At 46.2% G+C, this 16358-nt stretch overlaps 1 protein-coding gene across 4 annotated transcripts in view; it reads right to left on the minus strand.

Moving 5' to 3' along the window:
- The window catches only part of LOC137440139 (uncharacterized), a gene marked incomplete at its 5' end in the record, with an annotated part of 156144 nt that overhangs the window by 119904 nt on the left and 19882 nt on the right, over positions 1-16358 (minus strand). For all 4 annotated transcript variants that reach the window (XM_078769075.1, XM_078769060.1, XM_078769067.1 and 1 more), the window contains 4 exon segments: positions 5692-5820; positions 5981-6059; positions 8365-8621; positions 8768-9446. In XM_078769075.1, coding sequence (XP_078625201.1) covers positions 5692-5820; positions 5981-6059; positions 8365-8621; positions 8768-9446 — 1144 coding nt within the window.

The raw sequence follows: 16358 nt of genomic DNA on the forward strand, positions 1-16358 counted from the left end.
TCAGGATGACTGGGACGAACATCTCCCTTATTTGCTAATGGCCTACCGAACCAGCCAGCACGGGGCCACCGCATGCAGTCCAGCGTTGCTTATGTATGGGCGGGAGTTACGGGCTCCCGCCGACTTGCTATGCGGTCCCGTGCCAGACACAGTGGTTAACCCGCCGAGGGAGGGGTACGCACGTCACCTAGAGGAAGGCATGGAGCTAGTCCATGCCTTCGCCCGCCGCCAACTCCATCTGGCGGGGGAAAAGATGAAGCGCAGGTACGACGACCGGAGCCAGGGGAGTCAATACGCTCCGGGGATGAAGATTTGGTTCTTGAATCCCCGGAGACGGAAGGGAAGGTGCCCAAAACTCACCTCCCCCTGGCAAGGCCCAGGAGTCGTCCTGTCGCAAATCTGTGACGTGGTCATTAAGATCAAAATGGGGCCACGAGCCCTCCCTCGGATCGTCCACGCCGACCGGATAAGACCTTACACCGGCGAGCAGGCGCCCCCGTGGATTGCCTCGGCTTTAGATGCCGAGGCGGGACCCAGTACCTCTGAATAAGGGGGGCTTATTAGTGCCAGAGGACTGGGGGATTGATGAGCGATGGGCCCGGTGGGTAAGGGTGGCATCCCTGCCACCCTGCCCATGGTGGGGGCAAAGGAGCAATAGCTTATGGGGTGTATGGCAGTGAAAACTAGCCCGGGTGGGTTAGGATATTGGTAGGGATCTAGCGAAGATGACATTAGGTGACGTTAAGTTTAGTTAGTGACTGATACCTGTAGTGGGGACGCAGGTAGATTAGTATGGATGATAATGACGAGGGAGCGCAATAGTTTAAAGGGACGACTGGGAAGCGCAAGTTTCAGAAGGGAGTAGTTAGCTGAGATGATGCCGTGTGTGTGAGAATTGAACAGGTGTGATTGCACAGGTGTGCAACTGGACAGGTGTGTGGAACAGTGTGTGAGTAATGAGTGTTGTGGATCAGCGCGAATGCGCTTGGGGAGAGAAGGGTGCAGGTGGCACCAGGTGTGAGAGCACAGGTGTGCAGGTACAGGTGTGTGGAGAGAGTTGGAGTAAGTGGTACGGAGTGGTGTGCATGGTGCGAAGGTGTGGATGGGGGAAGAGTGGACCCCTTTCACGAGTACCCGGGGCGGGTAGTGTAAGTGTTAGGTAGAGGGAATAGGTAAATTGTGGTTGGATATTGGCATTTGTGGTGCGGTTGCAGAATGGTGTTGTGGATGGGTGCATTAGTGTTGTGGAAATGGCTGGGCGTGTAGCCTGTTAGTGTGTGTAGTTGGTTGGGCACTCCACCACTGTGAGGATGTCGGCCAGGTGAGGCCGCAGGTGGGCTCTGGGAGCCGTTAGTGTCAGTGGGTGCCTGAGGATCCTGGGTGTGGATCGGGTAGCCCAGTGCCAGAGAGGGCACCGAGTGGGGAGAGCGCCAGAGGGCCTTCTCCAGGTAGTTAGGTTAGGGTAAGGAGCAGGTGAGCTCGGAGGCAACTGCAGTGGTGGAGGTGTGCAGGTGGGTAGACCGGCGAGGAGAGCTACACGTCACAGCCCAGAAATTGTACGAGGGCACCGAGAGATGAATCGGGGGAGTGAGACCCCAAATTGAAAAGCACCACAGTTTGGTCAATGGGAATTGGTTTTTAGAACCCATAGTGTAAGAGGGCCAATGGTTTGGCAGGAGAAAGACCCCGGGTAATGTAAAGTTGTTAAAGTCATTTAGGAAATAGTTAGGATTGATGAACCTGTCGCACCATACGCAGCCACTTACCTGTGGTGATGATGACTCCACACCTGTGTTTTCTTTGTTCTGTGTGCAGGAAATGAGAATTGCTGTGTGGATTGGTGAGACGCATCACGACGTGGATGAGACATTGGGGTGATTCCATCTCTCCCTCCTTAGGAGGGACTGATGATGAATTGGTAATGGCAAATTTTGATGTTCAGTTGGAGATGGCAAATTTTGAAGAGAGTTGAAAATGGCAAATTTGATTGGTTAGGAGGGAGAGAAGACGAATTTGGTTTATGGGAGGAACGGGGAAGACAGTAGGGACGTTTGTTGATTTGTAAAGTAGATGTTTATGGGTAGTGTTGTGTTTTGTGGATACAGTAAGGGGTAAGGGAGGGGCCATGTAGGTTACCTGGTGGGGGGGGGGGGCGTACGGTAGGAACGTACCTGTCTCACCTGGTTCCCATGTGCCCCCAGTGTGCATCACCTTGTCTTGCGTGCACTTTTGCGCCCTTACCACCTTACTCACTTGTCTTCTTCTTTTGTCTCCCACCTCCGAGGATCTGGCTTTGGGGCAGAGAGAGAGGAGAGAGAGGTGCTGGCTCCGCAGTTGTGGGCCTGCACTTTCGCTGCTTGCTGCCTGGATCGATACACCATATGGACCGCAATTTTGGTGGCCACCCACAATGGACCGCAGTTCTTTTGCGGCCAAGCACCACCCGTGGATGGACCTATGGGTCAACGTGGCACCTACGCCATACAGGTGAACCACTTATAGTTGGCCCCTGACGGCCACAATAAAGAAATGGACGCGGTTGGCGCCTTTCTTTATTTTTTAAAGAAGCCAGAAGGCCAAGTGCACCACACGAAGAGCAAGAGACACCTGCAGGGTTAGGGGTTGTTGTTTTTATTTTAATGAACAATGGTGACTGCACCGATTGGTGCTTGGGGTGGTGCTTTTGGTGCTTGGAAGGGGTGCTCTGCACATTATTAAAGGCCGTAAGGCCACAGAGCACTCGTGGGTTGGTGTATCGATGCTGGCATGCGTGCTCTCTCTATGCATAACATCTGCATGTGTTCCTCCAAAAACAGGTCCTGGATCGTAGTGTAAATATCAGCGTAGTCTTGTGTAAATAATGCTCCCTACCGGCTGTATGTTTAGTTTGCGAATTCTTTCCGCGATTCGGTTATCCTGTGGGTGTGTTTCTGTGAGGAGAAGGGTGCAACGTCGCAGGGGGACATATTTACTCATTTGTGAATATCTGTAAAACTGTCGCACTCAGGGTAGAGTTAATAGTAGAGGGAACTACATCTGAGTGCCACACTAAAATAGGTAAAAATTTATCGGGTCGGGACGCCCCGAGGGTAGAGAAGGGTGCAATGTTGCGGATATGGGATTTGGCCTCCATATCCGCTTGTAAATATTCCCCTATTTCCCCAATACTCCCCAATCCCCCATTCCCTCGTCCCATTGTCTGTAAACAACACTCTGTAGAACCGACCTTCCCCTTCTTCCCCCATTAAATGTCGTGCCCAGGTCCACCGCATCTCACGTAGACAACTTTCGGACCTCTTGCTAGTTATTCTTAGTCTATGTCAGTTAAGGACTCGTTTCCATTAATTCTGACTCTTCGTTGCACCAGAATGTGATTGTATGGCACCAGTAGTGAGTTTAGGACCTCCCCATACCTCCTCCCATCTTCCCCATGAAACAATAACAACAACAACAACTACAACCACAGCGGGGGCGGCGCGGCCGCGGTGCGGGGAGTGTGCGTCCTCACACCGGCTTGGTTAGCCGCCATTGCCATGTGCGCCCACGGGGTTACCACGAAGGGGCTGGCTGTCAGCTCCTCGTCAAGGGCGGAGCCCGGTAACCCCCGCACCCAATAAGAAGCAACGGGCCGATTCCATCTGGGGCGGAGCTAACGAGCCGAGGGCGTGTCACTCCCCGCCGGATATACGCAGCGACTTACCGGACGTGACGTCAGATGCGCCTCAGCCACGAAGAAGAACCAGTCGCGACCTCCGAGCGCTGTGACCTCCCTGCATCTACTGGACCGTACTGTATCCTGTCCCTGAGCCAAGAGTGCACCTTGAGCCTCGACTACCTGCCTTTCCTTGCCATCAATCCCCGTGTGAGTCAGTTTTGTCCTGTTTATCTGTCGTCTGTCGGGGCTACTATAAGACCGTAATTAAGTGCCTATCTTTCTATGCTGTCTCTCTCATCCCTGTAATCTAAACGTTCCGAACTATTATAACCTCCTCCGGAGGTCTTGAGAACTGTACCCCTGGTGTCGTGTCATTTTAAACCCAGCCGTTGTGTCCTTTCCTCAATTGATTTAGTGTAGCGCGACTCGGCCAAGGTTCGAGTATAATCGGGTAACTTGTGCGAACACGGCGGCCATTCCGCTCGGCCCACCATAACATCAAAGTCGTGTCCGTAACAATATATATATATATATATATATATATATATATATATATATATATATATATATATATATATATAAAACCTATGACCTTAGAGTCGCCGCGCATATATATATATATATATATATATATATATATATATATATATATATATATATATATATATATATATATACATATATATATATATATATATATATATATATCTTATCTATCTATCGGCGACGGCTTCGTTCAAGCGACGACTCTATGACCTTAGAGCCGCCGCGCACCAGCACCAAATCGTTTGGCGAAAAATCCTTTTCCTTTGCTGCACCTCTGCTCTGGAATGACTTGCCTTCCTCTGTTCGACATGTTGACTCTCTTCCTGCCTTTAAAACCTCCCTCAAAACCTATCTGTTTCACAAGTCTTTCAAAGTCTAAGTCCTGTTTTCCCTTTGGTTTGAGGTGGGACAGAGATCGAGAGTATGTCTGTGTACATGTGCGGGGGAGGGAGGGGAGGAGGAAGGGGAGTACACATCTGTGGGTTTTGAATGGGGAGGGAGAGGAATAGCGATCCAGGCGATCCAGCGATCATAGCGATCGAGGAATAGCGAATAGCGAATAGCGAATACAAGAGTGAAGGTGTGTCTGTGTGTGTGTATGTGTGCGCGTTCGCATGATAATGTAAAGCGCCATGAGGGTAGTTTACTCTGCTTGATGGGGCTATATAAGACTCCTTTATTATTATATATATATATATATATATATATATACTGTATATATATATATATATACATATATATCCATAACACATGGAGCATTGTGTATATACACAGGTGTCATTCATTATGAGGCAGAATCTACTATAATAAATAGACGTTGTGCGGCTGTAGCTATGTCAGCAATATTCACTCAACGATTGGTCACGACACTGACCAATTGGGTGTGACAATTTTTCCCAGCATCCTTACTTGTGTCTGCTGTTATGGCGTCTAACTCTAACCGCATCAGCAAACAACGGTCCATTAAGGTAGTGCGGCAAATCACACTCTTTCCTAAACTCGTATTTCCTCAACTCTCACAGCAGTGATCACAATATTGATGATTACGCTATGGCTTCTTTATCACACGCTTTCCTCACCTCATGTTACCTCACCTCTGACAGAGGTGATTACAATATTGGTGATTACGATGCGGCGTTTTTAACCCAAGCTTTCCTAACATCGTGACTCATCCTAGTGATTACTATATTGATCGTGGTGCTATACATGACAATTTTCCGCCAATTTGACTGCATGGACACTCTGTATTCAGTGGGCCGACATGGGAACTCCCACCCGGAGGGTGGGGGTGCCCGCTCGTGTTATACAATTCCATGACTTACAGTAGAATGGTTGGAAATGTTATATTCATCCATTTGCAGAATTCCAATATCAGCATGATAAATATTCATGTATTTTATGCATACGATGCGGCAACAATTATTTTTAATAACTTGAAATGGGAATCCTCCAGGAAGTCATATTCATATCATTAGGACTGAACAACTTACCTGAGGAAACAGGCTTGTGTGAATGGGAGGTGATGGATGAGACATCAGAAAGGGATAGCGAGAGACGAGGGGTGAAGCCTCCTGCTGCTGCTGGACCAGAACTTGGCCTGCAATTTTCTCCATATCCCCCTACAAAACAGCATTCAATTTCAGCTTGGTGGAGACATCTATGGTGATGGTAATGGTCAGAGTAATGGAATTTTTTAATGAAGAAAACTGATGCACAAAAACATTTGTGACAGATTATGATTTTCACAAGGAGAGAAAAAAAAAAATGACTGATACTAACCTGCTTGATGAGAAACGGGTGCTGGGTATGAGCTCTTGGGTGGAAGCACCTTTTCCAACCCTTCCAGTGTGTGAACAAGCTGGAGAACAAAGAAGAAAGAAAAGAGAACAGTTTCATATTGGCCCTTTATAAGGTTAAAAGAAGAAAAAGAGAAAGCAAAATTAATGTAGAAAATGAACTACAGTACTTATTTAAAAACATTTTTTAAGGAAATATAGAAAGCATCTCAAAGTGCAAATCCCGTCCACGTCCACTTTGTACTCGAACCAAATTTGACGAAAACAACACTTAAAAATAAATTGTACATTTTATTAATTTGTGTTGTCCATATTCTCATAATAAAGATGTGTTGCAGATTTGATGAGAAAAGCTCAATTGGTAAAAAATGTTATGGCCCAGACAGACACACGGAAGCTCAATAGTAAATGTAGAAAGAAACATGGAAGCAATTAAAAAAAAAAAAACAGGACATCTCATGCTTGACACCCTATGGTGGGGCTAATAAGGGCCATTTATAGTCACTATGATTTTGCCCTTTCACATTTTGACCCAATTTTAAATTAAACTGAACATCAAAAGAAACTTATCACTTTCATTTTTTGAAATGTGCAGCTTTACAAATACGTTTCTTCAATTGTAATGGCTGATTATGTAACGGGAAATTCACTTCAATCACCTGGTTGATCAACAATGGCATGCTTGAGTGGTTATGTATAGGGATCTTTCCCTTTAAATAATGACCCTCATAATGAAATCAGTTCTCGTGGTTAGACATTCATTTACTGCTGTCTACAGTCACTCTAGACTAGAGGCTTCTGACAGGGAAAACAAGAAAATTAAGATGCCACACCTGACATCTGAACAACTTTTAAGGGCAATTGGGATGCTTGATGCTTGAGGCTGGTGTAAGTCAGCGAACAATTTTCCAACGTCTTGGTTGCTCACAGTCTGCAATTTCCAACCTGGCCAGGCGTTACGGTGAAACTGGAACTGTGAATGATGGTCCACGAAGAGGAAGACCACGGGTAACCACCCCAAACCAAGACTGCTGGATTGTGCTGCAGCATCTGCGTGATTGTTTCCGCCCTGCGACGCAAACAGCTGCAGTGACAAAAGGTCGCCACAACAACCGCATCAGTGTCTCTACTGTGCGGAGGCGCTTGAGAAGCCGGGGCCTGGTGGCAAGACATCCTTGCAGAGGTCCAGTGTTGAACTCAGTGCATCGGCGGAACAGACTAAGATGGTGTCGAAGAACCGCTGGAGACAGCAACAGTGGAGTGCAGTCTTGTTCAGCGATGAGTCCAGATTTTGCCTCCATGCTGCTGATGGGCGTCAACGGGTATGGCGCAGAGGTGGGGAAAGGTATGCATCATGCTGTATTCGCCAGATCAATCGTTGGGGAGGACCCAGTGTGATGGTATGGGCTGGCATTTCCACCCGTTTCAGGACACCTCTGGTCGTCATCGAAGGCAATCTCACTAGTCAGTGTTATGTCAATGAAGTTTTGAGACCTCATCTGCTGCCATTTCTCCGGGCTGATCCTGACATTGCAGTTTTCCAGCAGGACAACGCTCGACCCCATGCTGCTCACCTGACCACCAACTGCCTCCAGAAACAGGGTGTTGAAGTGATGCTTTGGATGCCTTATTCCCCTGACCTCAATCCCATTGAGCATTTATGGGATGAGATTGGTCGACATCTTGCATCGAGGAGATCAACGGCTGCCAATCGGCAAATGCTCATTCAAGGCTTGCAGGAGGAGTGGGACAGACTTCCCCAGGACCGCATCAGATGCCTGGTACAGAGCATGCGTCGGAGGTGTACAGCCTGCATCACAGCTCAGGGAGGACACACACGATATTGAGGACTGCTGTCATTCTGTCCTTGACTGTTAGGAGTGTTGTGTCCAATCCTGTGTCATTTTCTTTTGACTGTATTCAGGTGCATACCTTTGTGTTGCAGTGCTGTGACTTTTGTTGCACCACCCGTTGTGATGTTAATGCTTTTTTTTTGTGATTGAGGCAACCTCTTGTTTATTGACATGTGTTTCGTAAAGATAGCTGAACTTTGCCTCTGTGTTCAAATAGTTTTCATTTTTGCATGGAGGCTTTCAATGAGTGTCCATCTAAAGATTTGATCAGTATATTTTGATGTTGAGTATATTTTTTCATGTTCTCATAATAAAGTTTTGTTGAAAATTTTACGACAAAAGCTCAAATAGTAAACAAGTTATGCCCTGGACAGACGGACAGACAGAGAGACACAGAAGCGATTGCAAAACCCTGTCTCCTGCTGTGTGGGGGATAACAACTAGTCTGAACTACTATAACTACATACAGTATATTATGATTACACCACATATATTAACTGTGTGTTGGTCAAACCTTTCTACTGGAGTGCAAGTCTTGCTGCATCCCATCTGCCGCACATTGCAGAGCGGTCAGTTGCGTGTCCATATCCAGCAGCCGTAATGCAGCTTGGGACAATCCTCTTGAATTTTCCAGCGGACACAGCAATGCATCAGGCTGATCAGGCAAGCCACACCATGCATCGTCTTGTTGCAACTTCCAATCAAAATCACTGAGTCCAAGAAGATTGTGATTTTCAGAATGAGTGATGACTCTCTGGGCATCAGATAGGCCTAAGAGAGAATGCCCCCAAGTTAAACACAACCATTTAAAGGACATTGAAAACTGAGCAGATGTATCACCCAAAAAGCAAATCAAATAGTAGATATACCCAGTTAAACTTAAGAAAAAATAATAATCAATGGACCTACTGACGCACATTTATCATCTTCATTTGGTGCAACCAAAGGTGTTGAAAAAGCTTCTGACTTCTGAGGTGCAACATGAGGCGATATTGTAGAGCTACAGATCATTGCAGGAGGTGATGATGTTTTAGGGCTATGCAGGGTAGCAGGAGCGGATGCTGTAGAGCTATGCTGCATAGCAGGAGCTGATGTTGTCGAGCTATGTCGTATAGCAGGAGGTGATGATGTTCTAGGGCTATGCAGGGTAGCAGGAGTTGATGTTGTCGAGCTATGTCGCATAGCAGGAGGTGATGATGTTCTAGGGCTATGCAGGGTAGCAGGAGTTGATGTTGTCGAGCTATGTCGCATAGCAGGAGGTGATGATGTTCTTGGGCTATGCAGGGTAGCAGGAGTTGTCACTGTAGAGCTATGCCACCGAGCAAGAGTTGATGTTTTCGAAGTATATAGTGTAGTAGGAGTTGATGTTGGCAAGCTATGCAATATAGTAGGAGGTAACATTGTAGAATAACGCTGTGCAGCAGAGGGTGATGCCAAAGAATGATGAGGTGTAGTAGGAGATGATGCAACAGAGTGATGCAGCATAGAAGACGGCAAAGACAGCGGGGATGAAAGCCCTGCTGACTTATTTGTGACACCTGTAAAGGGTAGATCAGCTAGACCGTCAGCGCCAATGTCAGCAACGTGAATGAACCTCTGATGGCAGAAAAAATAATTTCAAACAATTAATTGAGTGGGTCAGGAAGTAAACAAAATTCAATGACTGTTCATTAAATAAACATTATCACTTTCAGTACTTGTGAGCATACTTACAAGCTTTCTACATGTATTATTAGTCCCCTACCGGTGTACACCAGAGGGGACTATAGGTTTGCACGCCATCCCTCTGTCAGTCCGTGAGTCCGTCAGTCCGTCAGTCCGTCACGCAAAGAACAGTTTTCCGGACCTTTTTTCTAAACGCTTAATGCTAATGATTTCAAACTTGGCACATGGTTTCCTCATGATAAGTTACAGATCGAGTTCGAACTTCACGACGTTTCGATCATTTTTGACAAAGTTATGGCACTTTGAACTTTGGGAATTCTGATAATTCTGATGATCCTTAACTCAGTGCCATTTTAAGTTTTAATTTCCTTTTAAAACCAATTTCTCTGCAATAATAGGACCGATTGAGATCAAATTTTCACCGTAGGGGGGACTCGGTCTGTAGAATATTTTAATGGTAATTATGACGTCACATGTCACGTGGTTCGGCCGCCATATTGTTTTTCGTGAAAACACGAAAACCCCTTTTTCTCTGCAAAGGCTGAACAGATCGAGGCCAAACTTTGCAGGCAAAATCGCATACCCATGACGAACAAAAAGGTCAGCGAGCATGACATCATGCGGCACATGGTTTCAGAGTTATGACGTTTTAAGCATGAACCTTTAAAACCAAGCTCCTCCCTCATTTTTGATCCAATCGAGGGGAAACTTCACAGATCTGTTCAGCATGTCAGTCTACTAAAATGTCCTTTTGGAATTTGCGATAGGTCACGTGGTTTGGCAGATATCGTTAATTAAACGAGAATATTAAAAAAATGGATATCTCTTGAATCGCTAGTACCTCAGACCGTGAGTTGGTAATTATATAATTCACACAGTGCAATACGTGCAGGCCGCTCCACGGAGCGACCTTGAGGGCTTATCAACGAGGCGAGGCGTGACACACGTGTCTCAGCATACCTCAGATCAAGTTTGAAAACCAGCATCAACCGTGCATAAATTAGCATATTCGATCATTTTTGACAAAGTTATGGCACTTTGAACTTTGGAAGGGGACATGTATTGCAGCACAATACTCAGAATGCTTGTTTTCTCGTGCTTCTGCTGACCTGTCTGCAAGGTGTATAAATCGAAGTCCCGAGTGCGAATCACAGGTGAGCCCGTCCTGAGGTAATTAGCGATTGGGAACGATTCAGAACCTGTCGGTAAATAACCCTTGGTAATTTCCCCAACAGTTTTCCGGACGACAGACTGCCGGTAGGGGACATGTATTGCAGCGCAATGCTCAGAATGCTTGTTATTATTATTTTTGTTGCATGGAAAAGTGGGGAAGAGGGCCATAGATACATTGTGCTAAAAAGAGTAGATTGTCCTCAGAATAGTGTGGACCATGTGTTGGAGTACGTTAGATTTATGCCTGTATGATGGATCTGTCAGAAATAAATTGTACGTAATATGTGCATTGAGGAGGCATTGGCCATCCTTCATAGAGCAGAACAGAGTAAGATTGTATTGTGTAAAACCTCCTGTTTTACACAATACAATCTTCTGCAAGGGCAGGTGGAGAATACAATCTGCAAGGGGGTTTTTGCACAATACAATCTGCAAGGGCAGGTGGAGAACTTATGCACAATACAATCTGCAAGAAATCTTCTGCACAATACAATCTGCAAGGGCAGGTGGAGAACTTATGGCACAAAAGGCCCCAGGAAAGCACAAAGACACATGGCAAGTACCACACAATTAAATGAACTTTATAACTGGCGGTTTGGCCAGAGAACAGTGGGTCGTGGTGTCAAAGTGAGCTGTGGGGCCCTGGACTGGGTGGGGCAGTCGAAGAAGCAGCCCTGTCCAATGGAAGTGGGTGGCCAATGATAGGACTAGAAAGAGGTCCCTGAGGTTTGAAAGCCTGTCCCTGAAAGAAAAGCGCATGCATGAGCCAGAAGACATTTCAGCTCTCTCTCTGCTTTGTCGCTCCCCATGAAAAGCTTTGAGAGTCGCAAACGCATTGCTCCTCATTGGCATCCTTCCTCTCCAGCCCCAAGCCACACAGTGCCACACACCAACCTGCGTGACCGTGGGTCATGGTACAGCAACACCAGATCGTGCCTGCCTGAAGTCCTTGCTTTCTCCTTTGTTAATATTATGAGGCCGGTAATTTTGGCACCACAGCAGGATATACAGACTTGGCATTTAATATGGAATATTTTTTTTGTGGGGGTGAACTTACTTTTCAAGATGACTTAGAACCAAAAGTTCATTGGAATTATGTTGAAATTATTCTAGATTTTGTTAATGTGACCTTTAAAAGAAACAAAAACCACATTTGACATTTCGAAGAAAATAAATTGATCCTTGAAAGTGATGTAAACTGATATCGTTTACATCCACACGGATGTCAGTGATGTAAATTGACACCACAAGATTCCACACGGCATCTTGTGGTGAGGCTATTGCCCAGAAACAACTTGCTTTCGTCTCCTGTAAAGCAAATCCAACGGAAGGAAATCTCATTTCCTTTCACAAAGCCCGAAACAAGTGTGTGTCCACCCTCAGGAGAGCCAGGAAACAATATCTCTCCGTTCTCAGGACCGAACTCTCTTATCTGTCTCCCTCTTCCAAATCCTGGTGGCATCTGGTCAAATCTGTTTCTGGTGTTTGTTCCCCCTCCATCCCCTCCATCACCTCAAATGGCCACACGGCTGACTCCGCACGTGAAAAAGCTGAATGCCTCAACTCTGTGTTTGCCTCTAAATCTTGTGTCCCAAACCCATCCCTCTCTGTACCCACCATACCCAGTCGTACCCAGCTGCTCCTGGACTCTGTGTCCTTTCCTCCTGACAAGGTGGAAAAGTTTCTGTCAACCCTCGACTCGGATTCTGCAACTGGACCTGACGGCATCAGCCCACGGGTCCTAAAATCCTGTTCTTCCGCTCTTTCACTCCCTCTCTCTGTTCTCTTCACCCTCTCTTTTGCTCAAGGTCATCTTCCATCTGCTTGGAAATCTGCCAACATCACCGCTTTGCACAAAAAAGGTGCAAAAACAGATCCCAGCAACTACAGACCAATCAGCCTTCTCCCAATTATCAGCAAAGTCATGGAATCCATCATTGCTTCAGATATGAAATCTTTCCTCTTCTCCAATGGCTTGATCTCTGATCATCAATTTGGTTTCAGACCTGGACACTCTACTCTGGACATGCTGCTTCTCCTTTCTCAACAATGGATGGAGGTCCTCAATTCCAAACAGGAAATTAGAGCAGTCTCCCTTGACATATCACGTGCCTTCGATACGGTCTGGCACCCCGCTCTGCTCACCAAACTCTCCTCTTTTGGTATCCATGGAAATCTCCACGCATGGCTGGCGGACTTCCTCTCTAGTCGTAGTCAACGTGTGGCCCTGAATGGGTTTCTCTCATCTCCTCTTCCTGTTCAGGCTGGAGTTCCACAAGGCAGTGTTCTGGGCCCTGTGCTTTTTCTGGTCTTCATCAATGATCTCTCTGACTCTCTTGAAAATCCTCTGTATCTCTTTGCTGATGACTCTACTCTCTGTCGCTCCATTCTTCATCCCTCAGATCGGCAGTCTGCTGCCTCCTCACTCTCTGCAGACCTGGACAAAATCACAGACTGGGCAAACAAGTGGAACATGTCTTTCAATCCTGACAAATCTCACACTCTTACGATGTCTCTCCGAAAAGACCGACTGGACAACCCTCCCATCCACTTTCTGAATAATCCTCTCCAAGAAGTTCTGTCACTCAAGCTTTTGGGTCTCACTATCTGCCATGACCTTTCCTGGGAAAACCACATTTCAAATCTGGCCTCCAAAGCCAGTCGCCGACTGGGCATCCTCCGTCGTGCGAAGTCCTTCCTTGGCACACCTGAGCTCCTCACCACATACAAGGCTTTCATCCGCAGCTCAATAGAATACTGCTCTCCCCTCTGGGCTGGTGCTCCTGCCTCACACCTAGCTCATATTCACGCTGTTGAAACCAAAGCATTCAGAATCATTGGAATCTCCCGCGATGAAGCTAACTCCAAGGGCCTCTCACTCACTCACCGCAGGCAGGTTGGTGGTCTTTCCATCTTCTACCGACTCCTCTCTGGCCTTGCCCCCCCAGCTCTCTCTGGGCTCTGTCCCGCAAATATTCCTGCAGGTCACACAAGATCTGCCTGCAACCCTCTTATGGTCAAACTGCCAAAATCAAGACTCTCTGCTCACCTTCACTCCTTCATTCCTCTTTTCTCCCGCCTCTGGAACAAACTCCCTCACTCTTCAATCCCACTCCACCCTCCAGGTCTTTAAAACAGCTGTTCACCACCATCTCTTATCTTCCCCCATCCAAAACCTTGATCTTTTCTACCCCCGCTAATTTCACCCCAATTCCACTTTTTTGAAATACCAACTTCTGTCCTGGAAGTCCTTGGTGTCCTTGTGTTTTATACTTCTCCCTCCACCCCCCCCCCCCCCTTCTCATGCCTCCTCCCCCCAAGCCCTCTCCCTTCCACACATCTCCCTGCTCTCAAATGTTGTGTTTGTGTGCTTCCCCTTCTCTCCCCATCTTGTTTTCCGCTCCCTCTTTTTATATATTTTGTTTGTCTGGTTGATTTGTTTGTGAAGTAAATGTTAGCTCTTTCACGAGCCTCGATTCAGTATCCAAAAAAAATAAAAAAATAAAAATAATAAAAATCGAACTCAAATCACGGACAGTACTGTGTTAAACTTCTGTACGTTTTCCAGAAGTATCTCTTTATTTTGCACATTAGCCAAAAAAAATTTCAACAAAAACAAAAGCTAAATTATGACTGCGATTATGGACAGTAAAATTACAGTTCAGTACTTCGTGTATCCCCCACGAGCATTCAGGAGAGCACGTACACGTCGAGACATGCTGTTCACGAGATTTGCCAAGGTTTGGACAGGAATCGCTTGCCATGCAGTGACAATAGTCTGCTGCAATTCACGCACAGAGGTAGGCTGCTGGTCCAAGTTGTCGATTTGACGCGTTAATTCTGCCCACAAGTTCTCTATCGGATTCATATCCGGGGACATGGCAGGCCACTCCATATGCTCTACACCATGGTCAGCAAGAAAGTGTTGGATCATGCGAGCACGATGAGGCCGTGCATTGTCATCTTGGAAGACAAAGTTTCCTCGAAAGGCTGCACGAGCAAATGGAAGCAATGTTTCTTCCAGAATGACCCTGTACTTGAACTGGTTCAGGTTTCCATTCAGAACAACCAGGTCAGTTTTGCCCCCTGCATGAAAAGCAGCCCAAACGGTCACCCCACCACCTCCAGCTTGGATTCTTGGCACTATACAATCTTCGTTGTGGGCTTCTTGCACTTGTCTGTGCACTCGGACGCGGCCATCTTGACGATAGACCAGAAATCTAGACTCGTCACTGAAGGTCACGTGATTCCAGTGTCCTGGCTGCCATTGACGGTGCTCTCTGGCCCACTGCAATCGGCGCTGGCTGTGTTGTCTGGTCAGGCGTGGCTTTCTCAGGGGATGCCTGGCACGATAGCCTGCTTGAACCAGTCGTTGGTTGACTAGCCTTCTGGATACAGGCACATTTGTCAGTTGCTGCCACTCAGCCCTAAGCCGATTAGCTGACTTGGTACGGCCATTGCAGACTAACCGGTGCAGCTGGCGATCATCTCTCCTTGTGGTTCTGCGTGGACGTCCTGGCCTCGGTATTGGAGTAGGGACACCCCTCTGAGCATTTCGTTTCAGGATCTTTGACACCTGACCTTGAGTGATGCCATACTACAGAGCAATAGCACGCTGTTTCATGCCAGAATTTCGTAAAGCCACCACTCCATGACAAACAGCATTGTCAAGTTGACGGACCATCTCCAGAGGATGCGGCAATAACTTTTGTAGACGTGCAGCAGTTGTTTTCCACTAATACAGAACGCAACAACCCTTATATACCCGATTGTGAAGCCAATCGTCAAATGTACCTGTCCTTACATTTTGTCACGCCACCTGTGATATAATCCTGTTATTGAAGTCTTGCTGCGAAAGACAATCAGTGACATGGTTCTTTCAACAAAGACATCACCGAAGGGTAAAATAAACTCACCAGATTGATATACTCAGTTCAGAAAGTAAACCCAAGTCAAGAAAAGAAAAAAAATTCCATATTAAATGCCAAGTCTGTAGTTCCATTTGTGTACAAGTTTGTGATTTCTCCCTTTTCTTCCAAGTTTGTGATTTCTCCCTTTTCTTCCAAGTTTGTGATTTCTCCCAAGTTTGTGATTTCTCCCAAGTTTGTGATTTCTCCCTTTTCTTCCAAGTTTGTGATTTCTCCCAAGTTTGTGATTTCTCCCTTTTCCTCCAAGTTTGTGATTTCTCCCTTTTCTTCCAAGTTTGTGATTTCTCCCTTTTTTTCCAAGTTTGTGATTTCTCCCTTTTCTTCCAAGTTTGTGATTTCTCCCTTTTCTTTCAAGTTTGTGATTTCTCCCTTTTCTTCCCAGTTTGTGATTTCTCCCTTTTCTTCCCAGTTTGTGATTTCTCCCTTTTCTTACAAGTTTGTGATTTCTCCCTTTTCTTACAAGTTTGTGATTTCTCCATTTTCTTAAAAGTTTGTGATTTCTCCCTTTTCTTACAAGTTTGTGATTTCTCCCTTTTCTTACAAGTTTGTGATTTCTCCCTTTTCTTACAAGTTTGTGATTTCTCCCTTTTTTTACAAGTTTGTGATTTCTCCCTTTTCTTACAAGTTTGTGATTTCTCCCTTTTCTTACAAGTTTGTGATTTCTCCCTTTTCTTACAAGTTTGGGATTTCTCCCTTTTCTTCCAAGTTTGTGATTTCTCCCTTTTCTTACAAGTTTGTGATT

This window comes from Myxine glutinosa, chromosome 1 (genome assembly GCF_964187855.1).
Source record: "Myxine glutinosa chromosome 1, kmMyxGlut1.1, whole genome shotgun sequence".
Classification (NCBI taxonomy): Eukaryota; Metazoa; Chordata; class Myxini; order Myxiniformes; family Myxinidae; genus Myxine; species Myxine glutinosa.